Source organism: Saccopteryx leptura, chromosome 6 (assembly GCF_036850995.1).
Source record: "Saccopteryx leptura isolate mSacLep1 chromosome 6, mSacLep1_pri_phased_curated, whole genome shotgun sequence".
Lineage (NCBI taxonomy): Eukaryota > Metazoa > Chordata > Mammalia > Chiroptera > Emballonuridae > Saccopteryx > Saccopteryx leptura.
The window spans coordinates 128901472-128924583 of NC_089508.1; the positions used below are offsets into that span (position 1 = coordinate 128901472).

At 56.5% G+C, this 23112-nt stretch overlaps 2 protein-coding genes across 4 annotated transcripts; one reads left to right on the forward strand and one right to left on the reverse strand.

Moving 5' to 3' along the window:
- Positions 1 to 403: 403 nt before the first annotated feature.
- Positions 404 to 8080, forward strand: NEIL1 (nei like DNA glycosylase 1). Its single transcript, XM_066342809.1, is given in 11 exon segments — positions 404 to 523; positions 2065 to 2521; positions 5635 to 5754; positions 5845 to 5908; positions 6153 to 6252; positions 6624 to 6751; positions 7098 to 7125; positions 7288 to 7350; positions 7495 to 7585; positions 7587 to 7678; positions 7832 to 8080. Coding segments are annotated over 10 exon segments (1191 nt in total). The 5' UTR covers positions 404 to 523; positions 2065 to 2087; the 3' UTR covers positions 7903 to 8080.
- A 379-nt stretch (positions 8081 to 8459) lies between these two features.
- MAN2C1 (mannosidase alpha class 2C member 1) lies at positions 8460 to 22026 on the reverse strand. Of its 3 annotated transcripts, XM_066342904.1 has the most exons (26): positions 21587 to 22026; positions 21232 to 21357; positions 20381 to 20504; positions 18595 to 18665; positions 16442 to 16619; positions 15965 to 16154; positions 14157 to 14263; positions 13862 to 13972; positions 13428 to 13520; positions 13186 to 13302; positions 12880 to 12975; positions 12629 to 12774; positions 12146 to 12269; positions 11695 to 11816; positions 11493 to 11578; positions 11223 to 11378; positions 10945 to 11042; positions 10672 to 10766; positions 10351 to 10455; positions 10100 to 10256; positions 9867 to 10010; positions 9393 to 9502; positions 9211 to 9290; positions 8940 to 9088; positions 8741 to 8850; positions 8460 to 8666 (listed from the first exon to the last, which is right to left on the reverse strand). In XM_066342904.1, exons 1-26 carry the CDS (start codon positions 21955 to 21957, stop codon positions 8540 to 8542), a joined length of 3393 nt encoding a protein of 1130 aa, XP_066199001.1. In that variant the 5' UTR covers positions 21958 to 22026; the 3' UTR covers positions 8460 to 8539. The 3 variants fall into 3 exon arrangements, 1 of the variants encoding a protein (XP_066199001.1); XR_010746219.1 differs by lacking the exon at positions 8940 to 9088; XR_010746220.1 differs by lacking the exons at positions 8460 to 8666; positions 8741 to 8850; positions 8940 to 9088 and having other exon boundaries at positions 9252 to 9290; positions 9393 to 9658.
- Between the last annotated feature and the right edge of the window lie 1086 nt (positions 22027 to 23112).

Below are 23112 nucleotides of genomic sequence, written 5' to 3' on the forward strand. Positions count from 1 at the left end.
CCTCACAGAACCGTCTGATGTGGGTTCTGCTTCTCCACTTGTTTTGTTTTGCTTGGCTGCCCGCAGGTGGTTATGCCGTTTCTGTTTGTAAATTCCATGTGACTGCGCGCTGATGCGCAGGGCCACCACTGGGTCCCCAGGGCCTGCGTTTATCGCGCACCTGCGCGCTCCTTGAGCACATCTAGGAGCCTGGGCTTTAGGACGCAGTTGCGTTTCAGTACCGACCCTGCCACTAGCCTGGTGCCTCCCTAGCCACAGAGACAGCAGGACCGCGGACCTGAGCCCGGATCCCAATCCCGCCACGTGACTGCCCCAAAGCCTTTTCCGCCACGCGGAGCCCCTCAGCCTGGGGCCCCCATTTGGAACGCCGCTGTCCTTGCCCCGGGACTACACTTCCCAGCAGGCGCCGGGGTCGGAGCCGCGGCACCCGGCGTGCTCTTCCGTGCGGACTTCCATCCTTAGTGGCTGCTGGTCGGCGGACAGAGTCGCGGAGCGCGGGGGCCGGGCGAGGACGACGTCGGGGGTGGGTACCGCGGACTGAGATAGGATGGGGTTGGGGGGCCCGTGGAGGAAGGGAATCGTGTGCACAGCGCACAGCCTGCGGGGGTGAGTGTGGGGTCCGGGGAAGCCAGCTGGAGAAGGCTTGGCCTTCGCGGGACTAGGACTCTGGATCGAACTGTCTCGGGTGCCAGGTCCCGGACAGCGCGAAGGCTGGGGAGTGAAAGGAGCCTGCCCTGGCCGAACGGCCCCCCCTTTGCCCAGCCACATCTGCGCCTGCGATCTTGGCGCGGCTGGGGCAGAGGCAGGTGGCGAGCTAACCTCTCGCGCTGGGTGGGCAGGGGTACGGAGAGGAGGCGCAGTGTGCTCCTCTCCGACCTCGGCGCTGACTCGGGCGTGCCCTGCTCCGTCCTGAACCTTAGCCTGGAGCCCTTTTCTTCCTCCCTCGCAACCTCGGTCACCTGGCTGCAGCGCGCGTCCCTGGAGACACCTGCACCCCCCCCCCCCTTCCACCCGCCCTCGCTCTGGCCTTGGCTAGTTCTCAGGACGAGCTGGGCCTCTGGGCGTTAGTTTTCCCAGCTCCTAGCTGGGACCAGACCCTCCCCTCAGCGGTGGAGGCAACAGATGGGGTCGGCACTGAGCGCGGGGTGGCGACCGAGCTGAGTTCCACTGGGGAGGAAGTGGAGGTGGAGGCAGACACCAGACCATAACCACTTCGGACTCGGGAGTGCAGCGAAGAAAACGTGTGTCTGAGGGAGGTGGGGAGGCTCCTCTGGAAAGGTGGTCAAGGCGGGCGGCTCAAGCGTTCCCAGACTAAGAGGACAGCAGAGTCAAGGCCTGAGGAAGGGAAGATCCCGGCGCTTGGAGCAGATGGTGGGGAGCCTGGGAAGAAATGAAGTGACAGTGTGGACCGAGGAAGGATCCTGCCTTTATTCTAAAAGCAGCAGGGGTTCCTGGAAGCCTGTGGTGGAAGGTGTTAACATGCAGTCAGCTTCCCCAGTCTGAGCTCCCTAATGCCCTGGGCCTGCCCAGCATTTTATTTTATTTTATTTATTTTTTGTATTTTTCTGAAGCTGGAAATGGGGAGGCAGTCAGACAGACTCCCGCATGCGCCCGACCCGGATCCACCCGGCACGCCCACCAGGGGGCGATGCTCTGCCCATCCGGGGCGTCGCTCTGCTGTCTCGACCAGAGCCACTCTAGCGCCTGGGGCAGAGGCCAAGGAGCCATCCCCAGCGCCCGGGCCATCTTTTGCTCCAATGGAGCCTTGGCTGCGGGAGGGGAAGAGAAAGACAGAGGAGGGAGAGGGGGAGGGGTGGAGAAGCAGATGGGCGCTTCTCCTATGTGCCCTGGCCGGGAATCTAACCCGGACTCCTGCACGCCAGGCCAACGCTCTACCACTGAGCCAACCGGCCAGGGCTGTGGCCAGGCCAGAAGAATTTCTTGCCAAACGCAGCTGTCCACAGTACTCTCTGATCCTCAGACCCTCCTCTGTAACCTGGAGGTGATAAATCCTACCTCACAAGGTGCACACCTGACCCAACCTTAAATCATCCTCCCCCACAGGGCCGGCCCATTCCCAGCACAGGATGCCTGAGAGCCCTGAGTTGCACCTGGCCAGCCACTTTGTGAACGAGGCATGCAGGGGGCTGGTGTTTGGCGGGTGTGTGGAGAAGTCACCTGTCAGCCGCAACCCTGAGGTGCCCTTTGAGAGCAGTGCCTACTACATCTCTGCCTCAGCTCGTGGCAAGGAGCTTCGCCTGACACTGAGCCCCCTGCCTGGGGCCCAGCCCTTACGGGAGCCACTGGCCCTCATCTTCCACTTCGGCATGTCCGGCTCCTTCCAACTGGCACCCAGTGATGCGCTACCACCACATGCCCATCTGCGCTTTTACACCGCTCCTCCTGGACCCCGACTCACCCTCTGCTTTGTGGACATCCGCCGCTTCGGCCACTGGGACATCAGGGGCGAGTGGCAGGCAGGCCGTGGGCCATGTGTCTTGCTGGAGTACGAACAGTTCAGGTGGGTAGAGCCAGCCCCAGGTGTGCAAAGCACAGCCCTGGGCTCTGAGCCTGGCTGTTAATGCCTTGTTGGCCAACGAGGGGCCAGTCCCTGTCCCTCCTGAGCCTCAGTCCCTTCCTTTGTAGACCAAGACAGTTTAGTTCCCTGGGGACAGCTCTTTTTTTTTTTTTTCCCGGTATTTTTCTGAAGTTGGAAACGGGGAGGCAGTCAGACTCCCGCATGCGCCCAACCGGGATCCACCCGGCACGCCCACCTGGGGGCGATGCTCTGCCCATCTGGGGCACTACTCTGTTGCAATCAGAGCCATTCTAGCGCCTGAGGCAGAGGCCATAGAGAAGCGGTTCTCAACCTGTGGGTCGCGACCCCTGTGTTTTGGTCGTTGGACCCCCGCTGGGGTCACAACCCACAGGTTGAGAACTGTTGCCCTAGAGCGATCCCCAGTGCCTGGGCCAACTTTGCTCCAATGGAGCCTTGGCTGCAGGAGGGGAAGAGAGAGACAGAGAGGAAGGAGAGGGGGAGGGGTGGAGAAGCAGATGAGCGCTTCTCCTGTGTACCCTGGCCGGGAATCGAACCCAGGATTCCTGCACGCCAGGCCGATGCTCTACCACTGAGCCAACCAGCCAGGGCCAGCTCCTTGAACTAATGGATGTGGAAACTCAAAACCCATGTGGGAGGTGGTGGGGGAAGCAGTGAGCAGGTAGGCATGCCTGAGGACACTAGTCACTGTGAGAGGTGAGGCTGGAGGCACCCCATACTGCTTCTTGGTGCTGTTGGTAGGCTAAGAAGAAAGGTGGAGGGCTTTAGGATGAGCTGGATGAAGTGTTTCAAGGTGGTGGCCTGGGACTGCCTAGTGACCTGGTTTCTGAATCAGGTTTTGTGGTCTCCCACATTCTGCCTGCCCACTAGTCTGTGTCCCACAGTCTCTGTGACTGTCTCCCACCTGTGGGAGGGGTGACAGCCCTACCTGGGATGTGATGCAGGTCAAATAAGACAGCACAGTGTCAGTCACTTCCCTTCTTTTGGAAAGGAAATATAGGAGTCGGCTTTGTGCCAGGCCCTGATCTAGGTGTTGGGGGCACAGTAGTGATCAAAGTGGAAGGGGTCCCTGCTCTCAGAACTGAAGGTCAGGCAGGGTAGGGCGGTGAGGAAACAACCTAGATGAATCCATATAGTCACATGAGAGCATGACTTTTGGCCAGGGAGTGGGGGGCACAAGGAAGGGCCACTCTAAGAGGTGACATCTGAGCTCTAGAGGAAAAGCATTCAAACTGACCAGAATCAGAAACAAAGGCCTGGAGCACATTTGGAGGACCCTGCCTTTCTTGGTCCTTAGGAAACTTAGCTGCCCACTGGGGTGGGTTGGGCACATTTAGCACCACAGGAGGCAGTTGACTCCTGGCCTTCCTGGGCGTGACCCCAAGTGTACCCCCAGGGGAACATGTGTGGTCCTGCCTCCTCCACTCGCCTCTCCTGGGTGTGTGCACTGGCTCTGCAGTTCCTCTCAGATGAGGAGCATCTCAGGTGTCTTGGCCCTACAGCTAGGGAGTCTGTGGGGATCTGCTCCCCCAGGGAGCTGGCCACCCAGGCAGACCTCCCACTCTGAACTTTACCTATGCCCCTTAGGCCCATCACTGAGTCCGTCCTGCCAGGACCCTTTTCCACAAGGAAACAAGATGCAGTTCTTCCCAGGGGTAAGGGCAGATCTGTGACCCCTGGAGGTGGGGCCTTCACTAGCCAGGACTCCCCCCCCCCCCCCCCCACCGCTGCACAGAGCTGGTACCAGCCTCCTTAAAATCTCTAGGTCTTGAGGAGAATTGACCCTTCCACCCTGACCAGATAGCTCAGTTGCTTAGAGGATCATCTCAAAGCACAGAAGTTGCCAGTTTGATCCCTGGTCAGGGCACATACAGGAACAGGTTGATGTTCCTGTCTCTCTAAAATCAATAAAATAAACATTTTTAAAAAATTAAAAAAGCTCTGGCTGGTTGGCTCAGTGGTAGAGCATCGGCCTGGCGTGCAGGAGTCCCGGGTTTGATTCCTGGCCAGGGCATACAGGAGAAGCGCCCATCTGCTTCTCCACCCCTCCCCCTCTCCTTCCTCTCTGTCTCTCTCTTCCCCTCCCACAGCCAAGGCTCCATTGGAGCAAAGTTGGCCCGGGCACTGAGTATGGCTCTATGGCCTCTGCCTCAGGCACTAGAATGGCTCCGGTTGCAACAGAGTGACGCCCCAGATGGGCAGAGCATTGCTTCCTGGTGGGCATGCCAGGTGGATCCCGGTCAGGCGCATGCGGGAGTCTGTCTGACTGCCTCCCCGTTTCCAACTTCAGAAAAATACAAAAAAAAAAAAAAAAATTGATCCTTCCATATCAACCCTTCCTGTCTAACCATCCAGGTGTCTAGACAGGGAGCACTAGACTGCAGGCACACCTGAAGTCCTGCCTTCACCTTGCTCTCAAAAATGCCTGGAGTCTGAGGCACTCTGGTGACACCCATACAACAGATGCAGGCTAATGTGTGGCCCCTTGAAGTCGCTGCTTTTGGTTGGAATTTTTCACCTTTTTTTTTTTTTTTTTTTTTAAGTGAGAGCAGGGGAGGCAGAAAGACAGACTCTTGCATGTACCTTGCTTGGGAACAATCCAGCAAGTTCACAAGTGGGTGATGCTCTGCCCATATGGTACATGAGCTATTTTAGCACTCGACACAGAGGCCAGAAAGCCATCCTCAGCACCCAGGGCCAACTTGCTCAAATCAATTGAGCCATGGCTGCAGGAGTGCAAGAGAAAGGGGGTGGGAAAACAGATGGTCACTTCTGTGTGCCCTGACTGGGAATTGAGCCTGGGACATCCATATGTTGGGCTGATGCTCTACCACTAAACAAACCTGCCAGGGCCATTTTTTACCTTCTGTAATAAAGTAAAACCTTATATTGTTTTCATTTAACAAACTGGAAAACAGGTTCCCACTGCCAAAACAGCACTTATGCTAGGAGAGCACTGGGACTCCCAGTTTCCTTCCCTTGCACCCAGAACAGGTTCTCCCAGCCCCTTCCCCATCCCATGGTGCGGTGGGGGATGAGAGAATGGGTCTCATGTGCTCAGGCCATGTCCCCTCCAGGGAGAATGTGTTACGAAACCTAGAGGACAAGGTGTTTGACAGGCCCATCTGTGAGGCCCTCTTGGACCAGAGGTTCTTCAATGGCATTGGCAACTATCTGCGGGCAGAAATTCTATACAGGTCAGCAGGCAGGCCATGGGCACGGGGGCTGGGGTGGGTGGGTGCCCACATCCCCACTACTGAGCGTGGCTCCCTTCCCGTCCACGGCAGGCTGAGGATACCCCCGTTTGAGAAGGCCCGCACTGTTCTGGAGGCTCTGAAGCGACAGAGGCTGGTGAGGATGCAGGGTGCCAGTGAGGGAGGGCTGCTGGCTAGGTGGGCTGGGTGTCTCCAGCATAACCCAAGCAGATCCTTAGTTTTTCCTTCTCTACAATGGCATGTGCACCGGGGAGGGGGGGGGGGATGAGCTGTCTGTGTCCTGCCAAGCTCAGGAAGTTCTGTTCCTGGTGGGGTCCACTGCCTTCTGAGTGGCCCTACCTCACGCTGACGGCCAGGCCCTGCCCCTGCCCCTTCTCCAGAGCCCGGAGCTGACAATGAGCCAGAAGATAAGGGCCAAACTGCAGAACCCAGACCTGCTGGAGTTGTGCCACTCAGTGCCCAAGGAAGTAGTCCAGTTGGGTGAGAACTGGGAAGCAGAGATGGCCAACTGCCTCTACTTCAGCGTATTAGAGAACGCTGGGACAGTTGCTGCCACTCCCTGGGCCTGGTTCCCTGCCTGGAGAATGGGAGTTTGTAGACCTTGCTGTTGCTAGAAGGACTTGGCCTCCTCATTTGTCAGCTGCCTATGTCCTCCAAGCTTCCCGTGAGACAGGCAAGACAAATACTCGGTCCACTCCAGGATGGGCAAGCCATGGCCAAGCGGGGAAGACAGCAGCCAAGGTCACAGCTGGAGAAGGGAAAGCCTTGGCCCCTGACCTAGTCCATCAGGCTCCCCCTTCCTCCCAGCCTGAGTCTGCCCTCTGACCTCTGCCTGGCTCCTCTGTCCACAGGGGGCAAGGGTTACGGGCAGGAGACTGGGGATGAGGACTTTGTGGCCTTTCGAACCTGGCTGCAGTGTTACAGAATGGCGGGCATGAGCTCTCTGCGGGACCGGCAGGGTCGCACCATCTGGTTCCAGGTTTGGGCCCTAATGCTCACTCAGGCAAACAGAGATCCCAAAGAGGCAGGTGTAGCAGACACCTGGGGTCATAACCGGGCAGGAGATGGGCTTTCTATCTGGGTTCCCAAGTGTCACACTGTCCCTGAGTGTCTAAGCCTTTCCACTGCTAAACCCCGCCCCTTCTCTGAGTCCAACGGATCCAGCTAGTGGAGCAGCCCAAAGCAGGGTGAAGGCAGTCAGAGAAGCTTCCTAGGGTAGGAACAGTGCAGATTGAAAAAGACAGGTGTGAGTCCTATCTCTTCTAGGGAAAAGCAACCCCTGCCCCATCCAGGCTGATTTCTGAATTCTTCCCATTCCACTTTAGGGGGATCCTGGACCTCTGGCACCCAAAGGTAAGCTACTCCTAATAGAGTAAGCTAAGAGAGCAGAGAGGGTTGCAGCAGTCCCTGGTCCCCATCCCAACTCCAAGAGTCACCCCAGAATGGGAGGGTAGAATGCCACAGAAAGGGCTCAAGGCCACAGAACCTTGCAACCCCAGCATCAGTGTCCTTCAGGGTGTAAGTCCCATAAGAAGAAATCCCAGGGAGCACAGCGGATGTCCCGAGGACAAGATGGAGGTATGGCTCCCTGCTCCTAACGTCCCCTGCACTCCCCTGCCCTGGCCGTATCTCCCCAGGCCCAGCTTTTGGGCAACTGACTTCGGTTGACAGTGGGGGGCATGGTGGGTTCTAACCAGCCTCTGAACTCTCTGAGCACCCCAGGAACTTGTGTATCCTCCACTGAGGACTCTCCACCCCCAAGCAAAGTCCCTTTCAGGACACGAAGGGCAGAGAGAAGCCTTCATAAGCAAACGACAGCAGCTGGAGGGGCCCAGCCTCCAACAGGATCCAAAAGTCCCCCGAGTCACTGGGAAAGGGAAGAGGAAGGGGCAAGGGGCAAGCTCAGGTGGGCCTTCCTCAGTACCCTCCCCTGGGGGTGGGAGGGGCACCCCAAAAGAGTCTTTCCAGAAGAATTGGGGGGCAGCATGGGCAGGAGTTACAGGTGGGCAGAGGTGGGGTCCTCACCTGTGATCTGAGCTGCCACCTCATCTGTCCTTAGGTGGCTGCAGACCCCCCAAAATTGAGATAGATTCCCCATCTGTGGAGCCTGAGGGGACTTCAGCCTCTTAGGAGGATGACCTCCTTGTTGGCATCTCCCCTTCCCATTGCCTTGTGCTGGATTGGGGGGCTGGATGCCTGTGGCCCTGTGGCTGTTCCCAACTGTTTTTAATTGTAGGCCACCATTACCATTTTTTAAGCTCATATGAAAGATGCTGTATTTAAAAAAAAAAATTAAAAATTGATACACTTTTTGGGCTAGCTCTAGAGGTCTGGCATGGCCAGGTTAGGAGGGCCTGTTGCCTGGCTCTGAGTACCAAACAGCCACATGATCAGTAACTCAAGCTGAGCCCACCCCGGCCCTCAAAGTCTGGCTCTCTATAGGGACAGCCCCTTGCAGATGTGGCAGAGACCCTGGCCCTGAAGAGTCTAGTTGGTGCTCTCCTCCGAGGGGGCTTTGTGTCCATGCTCTCCCCTTGTGGTGATTGATACCCCCCCTCTCATGGGGGCTGCAACCCAGATCCTGTACACACAGACACCTTAGATTTTGCCCCTTCCCCCAGATGCTTGGGAAAAAAATCTCCCCCCACAGCGTGAGGATGGACCCAAAGGGGAGATCACCAGCAGGGTCCTGAACCAAGGATTTATTGTTCAATTGTCTGGGAAGGCAGCCCCAGAGCCTTCCATAAACAGTGCCCACTGTCAGGGCTCAACTCGGTGGTGGCTGCAGCACAAGCAACAGGGACTGCACTTGGAAGGGAGAAAAGGTCAACTTCAGGCGGGCATCCCTAAGGGGCAGGTGGCCAGCAGGGTCTCGCTGCTCCAGGAGGTTGCAGCTGTGGAACAGGAGGGGCCATGAGGATCCAGTGAGAGCAAGACCCCGCCACCCTACACCTGGCACCCCACTCACAGGACAGCCTCCTGAACTGGCAGCCACGTGTACAGCCAGCAGTCTACGTGGCTACCGTGGGCCTCATACAGCCTGAGCACCAGCGTGTGGCCCTGGGGGCTGGTCTCTGCCTGCCGAGGGGAGGGGATGGTGGGTGGGGCCGTGGCAGACCTCAGACACCACCCACCCTGGCCCAGCTTGACCCAGACCAAGCCCTTGCCTGCTTGACCGTCTCTAGCACCACAGCAGGTGAGGACACATAGAAGGCGCTCCAGGAGGCCGTGGGCACTGGGCCCAGGGTAGGCAGCACCAGCAGCGGGAAGTTGAGGCTGTAGGCTGCTTGGATGACGCCTGCATCCTGGAAGGAGCCTGGCACGGGCCAGGAAGGGATGCATGGTGCAGAAGTGGGTAGGGGCACAGGGCTGTTTTCCCCACCAACCGCTGGAGAAACCCAGGCTCAGACAGGGGCAAAGGGGCGAGGTAGCACTCACCCTTGTGCGGCATCAGTGCATATGTGAACTCGTGGCGCCCTATGTCAGCGGTGGCATCGGGGGCCTTAGGCGCCCGCAGGCTGCGGGGAGGGGGAAAATGGGCCAGGCTGGAGTTTGTTCCAGAAGACCCACACCCCCATGCCACCCCACACTGGCCTCAGGCCTGCGGGCACACCACTCACAGCGAGAGGCTGAGGACGCTGCCCCTGACTGATGCACCGTACTTGCAGTCATTGAGCAGGGCCAGCCCAAAGCCGTGCTCTGACAGGTCCATCCAGCGGTGCGCCCACACCTGGGGGCACATCCCAGATCCGCTTGGTGGCCCTGCCTGCTCCTTTTGCTCCCATCATGAAGTGAGGGCCAGCTCTGGGCCCCCAGGACCAAACTCCAGCTCTCACAGGAGGAGGCCTGGACACACCACCCATTCTGCCTATGCTTAGTCCCTCACCTGTGAAGTGGGGAGAATAGTACTTGGCTCACCAAATAGACACAGGCATCAAACTAAACAACAAAGCATTTAACACAATGCCTGGTACATGTGTTAGGAACCAGCAAATACTGCTCCTCCCTACACTGTCCCGATTCCACACAACTAGTACCCCCTACCCTGCCAGGGAGAATCCAACCCTTCGCCACCCCCTGCACCCACGTCAGACCTCAAATCGAGCCCAGTCCCAAGAGGTGTTGTAGTGGGTAGGCCGCTGTAGGTGCCCAAACTGGATCTCATAGGTGGCCTGGGGGCTCCGAACACGGGCAGGGACCTCCACCTTCAGGAACTTGTGGGCTTCATGCCAGTGTACCTGGAGTAGGGTACAGGTGAGGGGAGAGGCCTGGGCTAGCCCTCCCTACTAGACATACCTGGAGAGACAGCCACCCCATCCCCTGCTACCTCAGTGTGGAAGCGGACATAGGGGCAGCCCATGTCCAGCACAACCTCCTGGCTGAGCCGACTGTTAGGGCTGATCTGCAGCAAGAACCATGCACTGCCCCTCAGGCCACCTTCAGTGCCCACTGCCAGGGTCCCCGCCTGACCCAGCACTGGCTTCCTGGGGGCAAAGGTGGGAGGCAGTAAGCCAGGATCAGCTGACAAGAGGGACCCCAATAGGCTTGTATGCTCCCTAACACCCTGCCCACCCGCACCGTGTCTCCAGGTGGTAATCCATGACATCCCATGCGTCCCAGTATAGGGGGATGTCGTCAAACAGCACAAACTGGTTCCCCACGGCGCCCTCAGCAATAGCCTCCCTGGAAGGAGATGGGGATTGGTGCTTCACAACTGGATGGTCTCAGTCTCTCCAGGTGCTCGATGTGTGTGGGGGGGCAGGGTAGGTAGGGACAGGGGCTCCCCAGCCCAGAGCCACTGCTGGGCTGTTGTGGGCAGTGCTGTGGCCAGGGAACAGAGGGGATGGGGTCTGGGATCCACCTGCCAGACCATGGAAGAGGGCAATGAGAAGCTGGCACCTGCCAGAGGCCACCAGCACCAGGGACGTCAGGCGACCAGTCGGGTCCAGTCTCACGCGGATGATGCCGTTGTCCAGAGTCACAGAACCATCAGTCTTGGCAGAAGGGGTCCTTGAAACTGAGTTGGCAGAGGCTTCCCACACTAACAGCAGCGCCCCCCTTGCCCCACTTCATTACTGGCTCCAGCCTGGGTAGCTCAGGACCCCTGTGTTAACGATGTTCCTGGGCAGCCCTGCCCCACCCCAACTTGCTGGGCAGCCCTGCCCCACTCACCTCTTGCACAACAAACACAGGCTGTTGGGGCAGCAGAGGCTGTTGTGATGTGGGGGCAGGAGCAGGAACATAACCCATGCTGGGCACTTTCACCAGGGCTGGAGATGAGGCCTGGGCATCAGTGTAGCCTCTCTGACTTCCGGGAGCCTCGCTCCGGGATGGGGGGTTACTCCTGCTACTCTCCAGCTTGGGACACCCCAGGGTAGTGTCCCCAACTCTCAGTCTGGCCTCCATCTCTCTTGCAGCAAGCAGTAGGGACCCATGTCCCCAGAGCATACCTAGGTTGTGGGCCCCGCCAGGCCTGGGCAGGGCCAGCACTTCTGTTCGATTCCAGGGCAGCGTGTTGATGATGAGGAGGCCCTCGGGACCTGGTTCCCCTGCACACAGGGCTTTGGCCGCAGAGCTGAGAAGTGTGTTGCCATGGGAACGGATGTCTGAGGAGAAACCGGTTGGTCACAAGAGGGCAGAGAGTCTGTGATGACCTGACTGTCCTGCAGGTGGCAGACACTTCAGGCTCGGCCCAGGTGTTGGAGCGTTCTCAGCCTAACCTTCGTAGTGGCACATGGCTTCCTCTGCTACCAGTTGAATGCAGCTCCCAGTGACCACGTCATGAAACTGGTTCAGGAGCAGTAGCCTGCAGGTCAAGGGCAGGGATGAGGAAGGCCAGGAGAGTGGGGAGAGTGAAGACTGAGGGGCAGCCACAGAAGCATCTGGGAGAGGCGAGTGGTGACAGGGCAGGGCCAAGCTGACCTCCAGAGGTCCTGTAGCTCTGCTGCCGGGTACAGGAACTGGGCACTGCGGGCCAGCGCCAGGCTGCTGAGCAGCTCCACATCATGCAGGATGCGTTCACACTCCCGGTTCCCCTTCTTGATCTAAACCCGGCCAGCGGGGGTGAGAAGGGTGTCCCAAGTCCGCTCAAGCCAGCATATCTTCCAGAGCCCACCCTGGCTCACGGCCCAATTGCTGCCTGGGGCCTCCTGGATAAAGCCTCTGGTGAGTGATGTCCCAAATGCCTCCTGCACTCTATGCACCCTCCTCCAGGCCCCTGACCCCACCTTCCCTTACCCTTCTCTCAGTTCAGTTCCTCCTTGGAGCACAAGCCCCCTGCCCCTGATCTGGGTGGGCTCTATCCCAATTCCTTCATAACCCCTACGGACCAAGGGCACACCTTCCCTGCTCGGCTGAGGAAATAGCTCCTGACCTGGGCATGGGTGGTGTAGGTGCCATTATGCAGCTCCAGGAAGAGCTCCCCAACCCATGTGCACAGCTGCCCTGAGTCGTTGTCCAGTGCAGAGAAGAGTCTCACCGGAGAAGACAGCTGTACCCTGAGGGAGACTGCATGCTGTGTCTCCCAGCCTTGGGGGCCATGTGGCTTACCCTTCATCCAACCCAGAGAAGACATAAGATCCAGCCCCCAAAGAAAGGAGCTGTCCCCAGAATGCTGTCTCCACAAAGCTAGCTCTGGAAATCCCAGGAGAGTTCTCTCAGGTGACTTTAAGCCTGTTTCCAGCCTCAACTCCCCCGCCACCCCATCCCCAAGGCAGAAGCTGGGAGAAGCCCATAGTCCAGAAATGGAGCAGGACAGGCCCATTGGAAAGGGTGCCCAGTGTCTGAGCAGAAAGAAGGGCTCAGGGCAAGGGCTGAGTGAGCAGCTCAGTGAGGGCTGTGGTGGGCCAGGCCTGACCTGGGCAGCCCATCTGTATTATATAGACGCTTCAAGCGGTCCACCATGGTCTGGGTGGGGCCACCGCCCCCATCCCCAAAGCCGAAGAGGAAGGCACTGTGGTTGGTCCGCCCTTTGTCCCGGTTTTTGGCCACGGTCTTTAGCACCTGGACAGTCAGAGGCAGGTCAGTATGGTTCAGCCTAGGACAGGACACCCAGTCTTCTCCAGCCTACCTCCTTGCCCCCACCTTGACCACCAGGTGCTTCCTCACCTCCTCCACAGTGCCCTCCATCCCGTATGAGTCACCAGGTGGGAAGTGGGCCAGCACACGGGAGCCATCCAGCCCTTCCCAGAAGAAGGTATGGTGCTGCAGGCAGGCAGAGGCAGAGAGAGGCTAATGTGAGGACTGAGGCAGAGCTGCGCCTTCTGGTCCTACCATACCCCTTGTGTGACCCTGGAGGACTCATGCCCTCTCTGGGTGGGGGTCTGTCCAGGAACTCTAAATAAGCCTGGGGAGAGATGAATGGGCCAGGTGGACCCAGGCCCACTCAAACGTGATCCCCTTGAGTCTGCTCACCGGGAATGTGTTCACCAAGTTCCAACTCAGTTTTTGGGTCAGGAAATGCCTGATACCACAGCCGCGCATGATCTGGGGAAGCTGTGCTGAGTAGCCAAATGTGTCTGGCAGCCAGAACTGTGGAAAAAGGGCCTCTGGGGCATGGGAACAGGGCTCCTGTTGGAATAGCCCTGCCGCAGCCCCCTCTCTCCAGATCAGGCTCCAGTCTCACCTGCTGGAAGGCACAGCAGCCCCCAGCCTACCTCAGAGCATGTCTTCCCAAACTCCTGCAGGAAGAAGTTCTGGCCCTGCAGGAACTGCCTCACCATGGCCTCCCCACTGGGCAGGTTCCCATCCTGGCGGTGAGGGGAGAGGGGTCAGCCAGGGTCAGCATCAGCTGGGGAAGATGCAGGAGCTCAGGCTGCCCTACCCCATCAGGAGAACCCTGGGCCCTGACCCAGGGCTTATGGCTAGCACCCAGGAAGTATCCATCCCCTGGCTTCACATCTGACCATCTACCTGCTGGAGGTGAATTTGAAATGGGTCATGCAGATAGCACCCCACAGTACTTAAGACCCTCCTCCCTCTAGGAGTCCCAGGCCTTGTCACAGAGGGGTAGTTAAGGGTCTGCAGAACACCGAGGAGGGGAGTCCATGACACTGTGGCCCTACGCCGAGGGTGTGCAGACCGCACTTACCATCTCCACCCAGGTGCCCCCCACGGGCACAAACTGACCACAGCAGGCGAACTCCTGAAGCCGGGCGTACAGGCCAGGGTAGTGGCTCTTCACCCACTCGAGCTGCTGTGCCTGTGAGGCACAGGGGCAGGAGTTACACCAGAAGTGACAAAAACCCCATCTAGGGTCAAGTATCTGGGCCCAGTGGGCAGTGGAGGGCAGGGAAAGCCCTGCCCCTTGGGCTGGGGTGGCCCTCAGAACCCCACTCTTGGACCTGCTGGGCTTCTGGGTGTGCCCACATGGACACCCCTCTGACCTGAGAGCAGACAAAGGTGAACTCAGGGTTCTGCTCCATGAGCTGCATGGCTGTTGTCCAGCTCCGGGCGCACTTCCGCACGGTCTCCTTGAAGGGCCATAGCCAGGCTGGATGGGGAGGTGGTAGAGGGTGGAGGGAGGACACCAAAGTCCTCAGCTCCACACAGACATCCAGAGCCACCTCTGTCCTCCAGCAGCCCGAGCAGGCCCAGCCTGGGCCTCTAGGGTCTCCCTAGTCCTATTCCTATCCCAGCCAACTTTGCCCACAAAGCCCTGTGGCATCGCTCTCTTCAGATCACCCCTGTGAGGTGGAAGCAGGGGTAGGAAAGGGAGGCTCCAGACCCTGGACTAGCCTCATCCATGAGGGTTAGATGCCCCCAGAGAGAATCCCATCAGATGGCTATCCCAGAACAGAGGGCACAACTCACCAAGATGGACCTTGCCTGGTCAGTAGTCCTACATGAAGCACCTCAGCTCCTTGCTCACCAGGCCAGAGCCACCACCCTCCACCCAACACATTGGCATATCAGAGAAAGTCCTCACTCTGTTATCCAGAAGCTTTAGCTGCATCAGAATCAGCACCTTTGGGAGCTCATGAAAATTGTGGATTTTGGCCCTGGCCAGTTGGCCCAGTGGATAGAGCGTTGGCCCAGTGTGAGGATGTCCCAGGTTTGATCCCTGATTAGGGCATCCCTCCTCCTCCTCCTCTCTCTTCCCCTTCTCACAGCCAGTGGCTCGACTGGTTTGAGTGTTGGCTGCGGGTGCTGAGGATAGCTCGGCTGATTTCAGCATCGGCCCCAGACGGGGTTACTGGGTGGATCCTAGTCAGGGTGCATGTAGGGGTCTATATTCCCTCCTCTCATTTAGAAAAAAAAAGTGGATTTCCTGTAAGTCTCATAGATACTGTAAATTCATTAGGTTCAGAACTAAACCCTGGACCCTTCCAAGAAACCCCTCTATGACTTCCACATTGATCATCTCTGATGACAGGGGCACTCAAAAAAACTCTTAGTCATCCTCACTCAGCTCATGGCCACCTCCTCCCAAAAGCCCTGCTTGAATTCCCTCAACCCAGTTGGGTTAAATGCCTCTTCTGGGCTCTCCAGTCCCCCATACTTCCCTCCATCATGGTCCCAACTGTGTCCATTTTGATAATCAGTCTCTATAAACGTGCCCTCCAGGCCTGACCTGTGGTGGCACCGTGGATAAAGTGTCGACCTGGATCACTGAGGTCGCCGGTTCAAAACCCTGCACTTGTCTGGTCAAGGCACATATGGGAGTTGATGCTTCCTGCCCCCCCCCTCTAAAATGAAAAAAAAAAAAAAAGTGCCCTCCAGTATCCAGCGTGGGTCACATGGGGCATCAGATTTTTTTATTTTATTTTATAATGCACCCATATGCTTTATTATTATTATTTTTAATTTATTCATTTTTTTCAGAGAGGAGAGGGAGAGAGAGAGAGAGAGAGAGAGAGAGAGGAGACAGAGAAAGAAGGGGGGAGGAGCTGGAAGCATCAACTCCCATATGTGCCTTGACCAGGCAAGCCCAGGGTTTCGAACCGGCGACCTCAGCATTTCCAGGTCGACGCTTTATCCACTGCGCCACCACAGGTCAGGCGGGCATCAGATTTTGTTGAAAGAATAAATGAAACTATGCCTAGCAAAGCCCACAGTCCAGCCGCTTCCCCATTTTACAAGTAGAGAGGCTGAGGCCCAAGAGGGGCAAGAACTCGCTGAGGACCCAGGGCACAGCCAGGGCTTTGTGGTAACTCCTGCCTGCCCCAGCCAACCTGGCTAGCTGCCCCCCTACCTGTGTCGATGTGGCAGTGCCCCATGGCATGGATGGTATGCTGGCTTTCACCGCCATGTTGGCCAAAGAACCTGGAGGCCAGGTCCTGGGCCACCGGGAAGGTTTCGGGTTGGGCAGGGTCACAGATGTTCACAATTGCGTTGGCTGTGTACAGGGCCTGGAAGCTGCGCTGATCGTCTTCCCCGAGGCCCTGCAGCAGAGTCTGTCTCTTAATCCTCATCTCTAGCAGGCGGAATCTCCAGAACTAGGCCCGGCTGATCTCCAAGGGTCCTCAGCCGAGCTCTTCCCTACCTACTTTACCCATGCATGCTGGTCCCTTTGCTCAGGACTATGTCCCTTCTCCCCTTTACACAGGGGAGCCTGCCAACTCTAGGGCAGCCAGAAACACTCCCTATCCTGCATTCCTGACTATCTGACCCAAGAAACAACCTGCCTGAAGTTCTAGAGAGTGACCAGGAGGAGTAGAGTGTCCAGTACCTTGGCCATGCCCAGCAGCAGCTCCAGATCCACCAGGAGCTTGTGGACATCCCGGTGGAACAAGGCCAGCTCAGCCCGGCTCACCTGGAACCTCTTCTCTGGATCTGGGGCAGCGATCAGGGTGCTCTTTCCAGCCCCCAGGAGCCCGTTGCAGGCAACTTCCACATACAGGGTCAGGCTACAAGCGTGGAGAAGCAGTCTTAGGCCAACAGACTGGCAGAAACCTCTGGGGGAATGGGGAGGGAGGACCGAGGAGGCATCCAGATGACCCTCCCCACTGACCTCCAGGATCCAACAATAGGTCAAGTCTGTGTGCAAGAGGGTCCCAGTGGGAGTACCAGGCTGAGCCCATGTGGTGATGAGAGCTCTACCATGGCTAACAAGAACAAGCAGCCCAGACTGGGACTGTGGGAGCCACATTGCCATTCAGCCTCCTGTTCCCAAAGCTGGCTTTACAAAGCACTGCCTCAGTCTCAGAACTCTTTGCATATTAAAAACATGTGTGGAGGCCCTGGCCGGTTGGCTCAGTGGTAGAGCATCGGCCCGGCGTGCAGGAGTCCTGGGTTCGATTTCCGGCCAGGGCACACAGGAGAAGCGCCCATCTGCTTCTCCATCCCTCCCCCTCTCCTTCCTCTCTGTCTCTCTCTTCCCCTCCTGCAGCCAAGGCTCCATTGGAGCAAAGTTGGCCCGGGCGCTGAGGATGGCTCCATGGCCTCTGCCTCAGGCACTAAAATGGCTCTGGTCTCAAAAGAGCAATGCCCCAGATGGGCAGAGCATCGCCCTCTGGTGGGCAGAGCATCGTTCCCTGGTGGGCATGCTGGGTGGATCCCGGTTGGGCGCATGTGGGAGTCTGTCTGACTGCCTTCCCGTTTCCAACTTCAGAAAAATATTAGAAATAAAATATTATAAAAACATGTGTAGACCTCCCACAGCAGATACCCACTGGTCAACAGAGGGCAGGCTGTTCTTTGGGGCAGCATGTTGGGCATCAGGGCCATTCCTGACCCCTTCCCACCCACTGCTAGGTCTGGAACAAAGTCCTCACAGTGAGCCCCCAGTGTCTTCTCAGAGCCCTATTTGGTTTTGTAATCGTCTATGCATGTGTAAGTCCCCTTGCAGCACAGTCCCAGAGTCTGAAAGCATCAGACACAGTGTTCTATAAATGTTATAAGATGTGAAGAATAGTCATCTCTAGGTGTGGGATAAGTGGAGATATTTACTTCTTTGTGCTTTTCCTGTAAGAAGGCAAATCCTTTTTATAGCCAGGAAACAAAAATCCTGCTTTTAAAAAATAAACTTTGCCTGACCAGGCGGTGGCACAGTGGATAGAGCGTCGGACTGGGATGCGGAAGACCCAGGTTTGAGACCCCAAGGTCGGCAGCTTGAGTGCGGGCTCATCTGGTTTGAGCAAAAGCTCACCAGCTTGAGCCCAAGGTTGCTGGCTTAAGCAAGGGGTTACTCGGTCTGCTGAAGGCTCACAGTCAAGGCACATATGAGAAAGCAATCAATGAACAACTAAGGTGTTGCAATGCGCAACAAAAAACTAATGATTGATGCTTCTCATTTCTCTGTTCCTGTCTGTCTGTCCCTGTCTATCCCTCGCTTTGACTCTCTCTCTGTCTCTGTAAAAAAAACAAAAAGAAAGAAAAAAAAGTTAAAAAAATAAACTTTGAGCCTGCCAGGTGGTGGTGCAGTGGACAGAGCACTGACCTGGAATGCTGCGGACCCGGTTCAAAACCCTGAGGTCACCAGCTTGAGTATGGGATCATGGTAGCTGGCTTGAGCCCAAAGGTTGTTGGCTTATGCCTAAGGTCGCTGGCTTGAGGAAGGGCTCACTTGTTCTACTGTAGCCCCCCGGTCAAGGCACATATGAGAAAGCAATCAATGGACAACTAAAGTGCTGCAACTATGAGTTGATGCTTCTCATCTCTCTCCCTTCCTGTCTGCCTCTCTCTCTCTCCCTCTTTCTTGCTAAAAACAAAACAATACAAACCTTTGAGATTTGAGGATGTACTAGAAGTGAACTAGAGTGTACTAGAAGTGAGTGTGTATCTAAGATCATTCCAGACCCTACCTTCCACTAATGTGTCCTCCTCCACTGATGTCCCTTCCTCCACAGCCCTTGGTCAACCAGGGCACAGGGATTCACTCACCTTCGGGGGTCTCTTTCTCCTAGCCTGTCAGTCAGGACATAGCTGGTCTTATCCCCCTCTTTGGTCAAACCCTGATGGAAATGGAATGAAAGAGACACGGCCTGAGGCTTTTGAACAGTTCAAGACCCCCTATCTGTCTCTAGCTTTGTCTTTTCCAGACAAGGCCAAGATTGATAACTCAGGGACTTCTGGTACCAGGTGCCCCAATCCTGATGGCAGCCAGCACCATGACTTATCAAATGGTACCAGCAGAAAAGCCCCTGGTCTTATGGAAAGGGTCTTCAGCAGGCATCAGGAGACTTGGTATGGCTTCTGGTGGCCTCTGTACTCCTGAAATATCTAAAGAGAAATTCTATAAAGTCAGGGACAAGTTTCTCTCACTCCCAGCTATATCCCCAGTGCTTAGTATAGGGCCTAACCCGGAGAGGGCCCTCAAGAGACATCCACTGAGCCAATGGAGAGAGGGCTCTGTCATACAGGTAGGACAATAGCCCTACCTTGAAAGTCCAATTGGAAGTTGTGCGAACTGAATAAGTGAACTAACCTCTACATGTTTCAAGCTTCTTAATCTATAAAGGGTTAAAAAGACCCAGCACATAGGATTATGAATATATTGTTAGATGCATAAACAAGACACTTAGTAGTGGTTCTATCTGGGGAATGAGGATGTGGTGGTAGGGAAAGATCCATTACTTCAGGGGAAGAGGGGTTTAATTTTTACTTTAGGCCCTGGCTGGTGGCTCAGTGGGTAGTGTTGGCCTGGCCTATGGGTGTCCCAGGTTCAATTCCTACTCGGGGCACACGGTAGAAGGGACCATCTGCTTCTTCCCTCCACCTCCCCTTTCTCTCCCTCTTCCCCTCCGGCAACCAGTGGCTCGACTGGTTTGAGCATCGGACTTGGGCAGTGAGGATGGCTCAGTTGGTCCATGTCAGATTTAGGTGGTAAAAATAGCTCAGTTGATTCAAGCAGCAACCCAGACAGGGGTTGTCAGGTGGATCCAGGTGCATGTGAGAGTCTGTCTTACTATCTCCCTTCCTCTCACTTAAATTTTTTTTTCCGCCTGACCAGGCAGTGGCGGAGTGGATAGAGCATCGGACTGAGACGTGGAAGACCCAGGTTCGAGACCCCAAGGTTGCTAGCTTGGGTGCCGGCTCATCTGGTTTGAGCAAAAAGCTCACCAGCTTGAGCCCAAGGTCGCTGGCTCGAACAAGGGGTTACTAGGTCTGCTGAGGGCCTGCAGTCAAGGCACATATGAGAAAGCAATCAATGAACAACTAAGGTGTTGCAACGCACAACAAAAAACTAATGATTGGTGCTTCTCATCTCTCCGTTCCTGTCTCTCCGTGTCTATCCCTCTCTCTGACTCTGAAAAAAAACAAAAAAACTCTTTATATTATTCAGAACTGTTTGAAAGTTTTCCCCATAGTAAATATTATACATAATAAAAACAAGCAATAAAAACTAAAAATAAAAAGTGATGTGGTCTGCAAAGCTAGCAGTCTGGCACCTGGCACCTAGCAGAGGGTTAATAAATGGATCTTCTGTACTTATTATGGTACTTGATTAGTAACTATTTTCAGCCCAGAATGAGAAGGTAGGCAACTGAATGGCAGGGTTGGTTTAGCACTAAATTATGTTGTGACCCAAAAGCCATCCATTTAACCTACCCTATATTAGAGGGACTGAAGCAGCAACTTCCCCAATCCTGAAATCCTGATACTGCCCTGCAGATACAGCTCAGAGCTGAAAGGTGGCCATGCCTGTATCCAGTTCAAGGCCCCTTACCTGGACTGGTTCCCCATCACGCCACACCAGGCCTTCTCCATCACTTTCCCAGCGAAGGTGAACTTCCTGACCTACCCATGCCTCTGGGATGGTCAGCTCCACCCGGAACCAACAGGTCCACCACCTGCAAGAGAGGCAGTTGGATGGGCCTCAGGGTGGAAGCCCTGTTCTTCGATGAAGAGTCAGTAGGGGCTTAAGCCTTTCTCTGTGCATCACAAGGTATTCAGAGTTGACTGACAAGAAAGGAGCAAGGTGGCCTAACCAGGCACAGTGGATAGAGCATCGGACTGGGATGTAAAGGACCTAGGTTCAAACTCTGAGGTCGCCAGCTGGAGTGTGGGCTCACCAGCTTGAGTGCGGGGTCGCTGGCTTGAGCGTGGGATCATAGACATGACCCCATGGTCGCTAGCTTGAGCAAGGGGTCACTTGTTCTGCTGCAGCCCCCCCCCCCCCAGAGTTGTAGCCCCCCAGTCAAGAGAAGGAGGGAAGAAGGGAGGGAGGGAGGAAGGAAGAAAAGAAAGGAGAAAGGAAGGAAGGGAGGGAGGAAGGAAGAAAAGAAAGGAGAAAGGAAGGAAGGGAGGGAGGAAGGAAGAAAAAGAAAAGCGTATGCAGAAGGTGGGGGGAATAAGGCAGAGGAGTCAGGCTTTATGAGCTGCCCTTGAATGCCGAATTTCCTACTGGGAGTCCAGACCCCGGGAGAAAGGGGTTAGGAACTCTTCCGTGAAGCCAGCAGAGGGTGCTGCGCAGCCCCAACTGGCTGTCCAGGGCCAAGGGCGGACCACGGAGGTGTGGCCGGTAGGCTGAGTCCAGAGACCTTCCCCGGCCCCACCCTGATCCTGGGCGTTACCCACGTGGGTCCGAAGCTGTCGCCGACCTGTGCAGGGCGGAAGTCCTGCTGGACCGCCTCCTGATAAGGAAGCCTCTCGGGCGTCAAGAAACTGGAAAGCGCGGCCACTGGGCAGCTGTCCCCGAAGAGCCTGGGCGGGAGGAGCCGATGGGCGCAAGCTCGGAGCCTGGTCTCTGCCATGGGCAGCTGGCGGGTGGGACGCGCGACCGCCGCCTCGCTGCCCCACGCGCGGCATCCGGCCCTCCCGCTCTCCCCCAGGCCGGGCCGGCCGCCGAGGGCGGCTCTGTGGCCCAGCTGAGCCCGCCCGGGAAGGACGGTGGGACGCGGGCATGGCAGCCGGCGCCCGGACAGGGCCGCACCTGCCGCGCAGGTTGCAGTCGGTGAAGTAGAGAGGCGACACGAACTTCTCTATCCGCTCCAGCGCCGTGCGCCGGTGCTTCAAAGCCGGCGCCGCCATGGCCGCCGCGTGGCCCTCCCCCGGAAGGTCCCGGCCCCACCAGCGCGGCTGTCCCAAGGTTCCGGGTCTAAGTTTGCGGGCTTCCTTTACGCAGCACCCCCGCTGTCGGAAGCACGCTGCCCGGAACTGTGAGCCGCGCGCGCAGGCGCTTCCGGGGCATTCCGGCTCCGCGGGCGGACAGGTCACCGGGTCGGATGGCACTCGGTTTTCCCAAACTACCGGGACAGACATGGAATCGTCAAACGCGGCTGCAGCAGATCGCAGTCTCAGCATCGTGGTGGGAGCCCGGCCCTCTAGTCCCGGCGTGGCCACAGTTAACGCGAGAGCCGGAACTCCGAGAATGCAGGGCTAAGGCAGGGCCGTGTACCCGGCGACCTCCGCTTCCTCCACCGACCGCTGTGTGTGTGTACGGCTGTCGGTCGTCACCAAGGACGCTGGAACGAGTTTGATTTGAGATGGCCCGTTAGTCATGGCATCCAAGACCCTGACAACAGTCACAGACAGGGCTGGAGCGCAGAGAGGTGCAATGCCAGACACCTAATTGCACTGTCACGTCACCCTAGCAACCCACTGGCAGCTTTCCCCCTCCTAGGATCGTCGGAGAGTTCTTGTCTATACAATCACAACTAAGAAAAATATATACACAGCACTAGCCCTTATATCTTAAGGAAAATACTGACCAAATCAAATTTACACTTCAAATGCAAATCACAAGTAACTGAGGACACAATATCCAACATAATTTAAAATAAAAAACCGGCTGTACTACAGGCTGGGTGTCAGGCCACCCGAGGGATAGAAACTGCTTGTGAAAACCCTGCCTGTAGGTGAAGTAGCCACTTCTTTTTGGTTGCAATGCTGGGATGGGGTTTTCTCCTGAACTCACCCTGAAATCCTGTTCTTGGCCGGCAAGCAGGTCCCCTGGACGTGACCCTGTGCAGGGACAGCAACAGCTGGGGCCCCATCCTGATCCTTCTTGAAGAAGCAGTGGGGAATAGGTGAGATACCACTGGGGAACTCGGAGCTCTCCCCTCCACAGCCAGTAAGTATCACTCCATCTCTAAGTCAGGTCCTGCCCCAGCTTCACCCTACAACCTCCTGCCAGAGGCTCTTTTGCCACCCTGAATTTCTGGGTTCAGTCTCCTGTGTCATCTTTCCATCCCACTGCCATATGCAAACAAAAACGTCAGAGAAGTCTAGGATGTATGTTGGAAGTCTAGAGCCAAAAATCTGTTAGTTTTTGGTGTGTGTCTGTGTGTGTGTGTGTGTGGGGGGGGGGGCAGTATGAATCAAAAAAGTAGACAAAACCATAGGAAACACTGTTGGTTACTTGACAATTGTTATTAAGGTGAATGGCTCCTGGAGGAAAATCCAACAGACCTCCAGGCTGACTACATATAAAAACCGTAATCACTCATGTTTAAATGC

Excerpts from the sequence above, each read along its gene's own strand:
- MAN2C1 (XM_066342904.1), bottom strand. The coding sequence starts at position 21,957 with ATGCTGAGACTGCGATCTGCTGCAGCCGCGTTTGACGATTCCATGTCT. Across the intron at positions 11,579-11,694 it reads GAGCTACAGGACCTCTGGAG|GCTACTGCTCCTGAACCAGT; the intron begins GTCAGCTTGGCC and ends CTTGACCTGCAG. Across the intron at positions 10,767-10,944 it reads CTGTGTTTGTTGTGCAAGAG|ACTGATGGTTCTGTGACTCT; the intron begins GTGAGTGGGGCA and ends CCTTCTGCCAAG.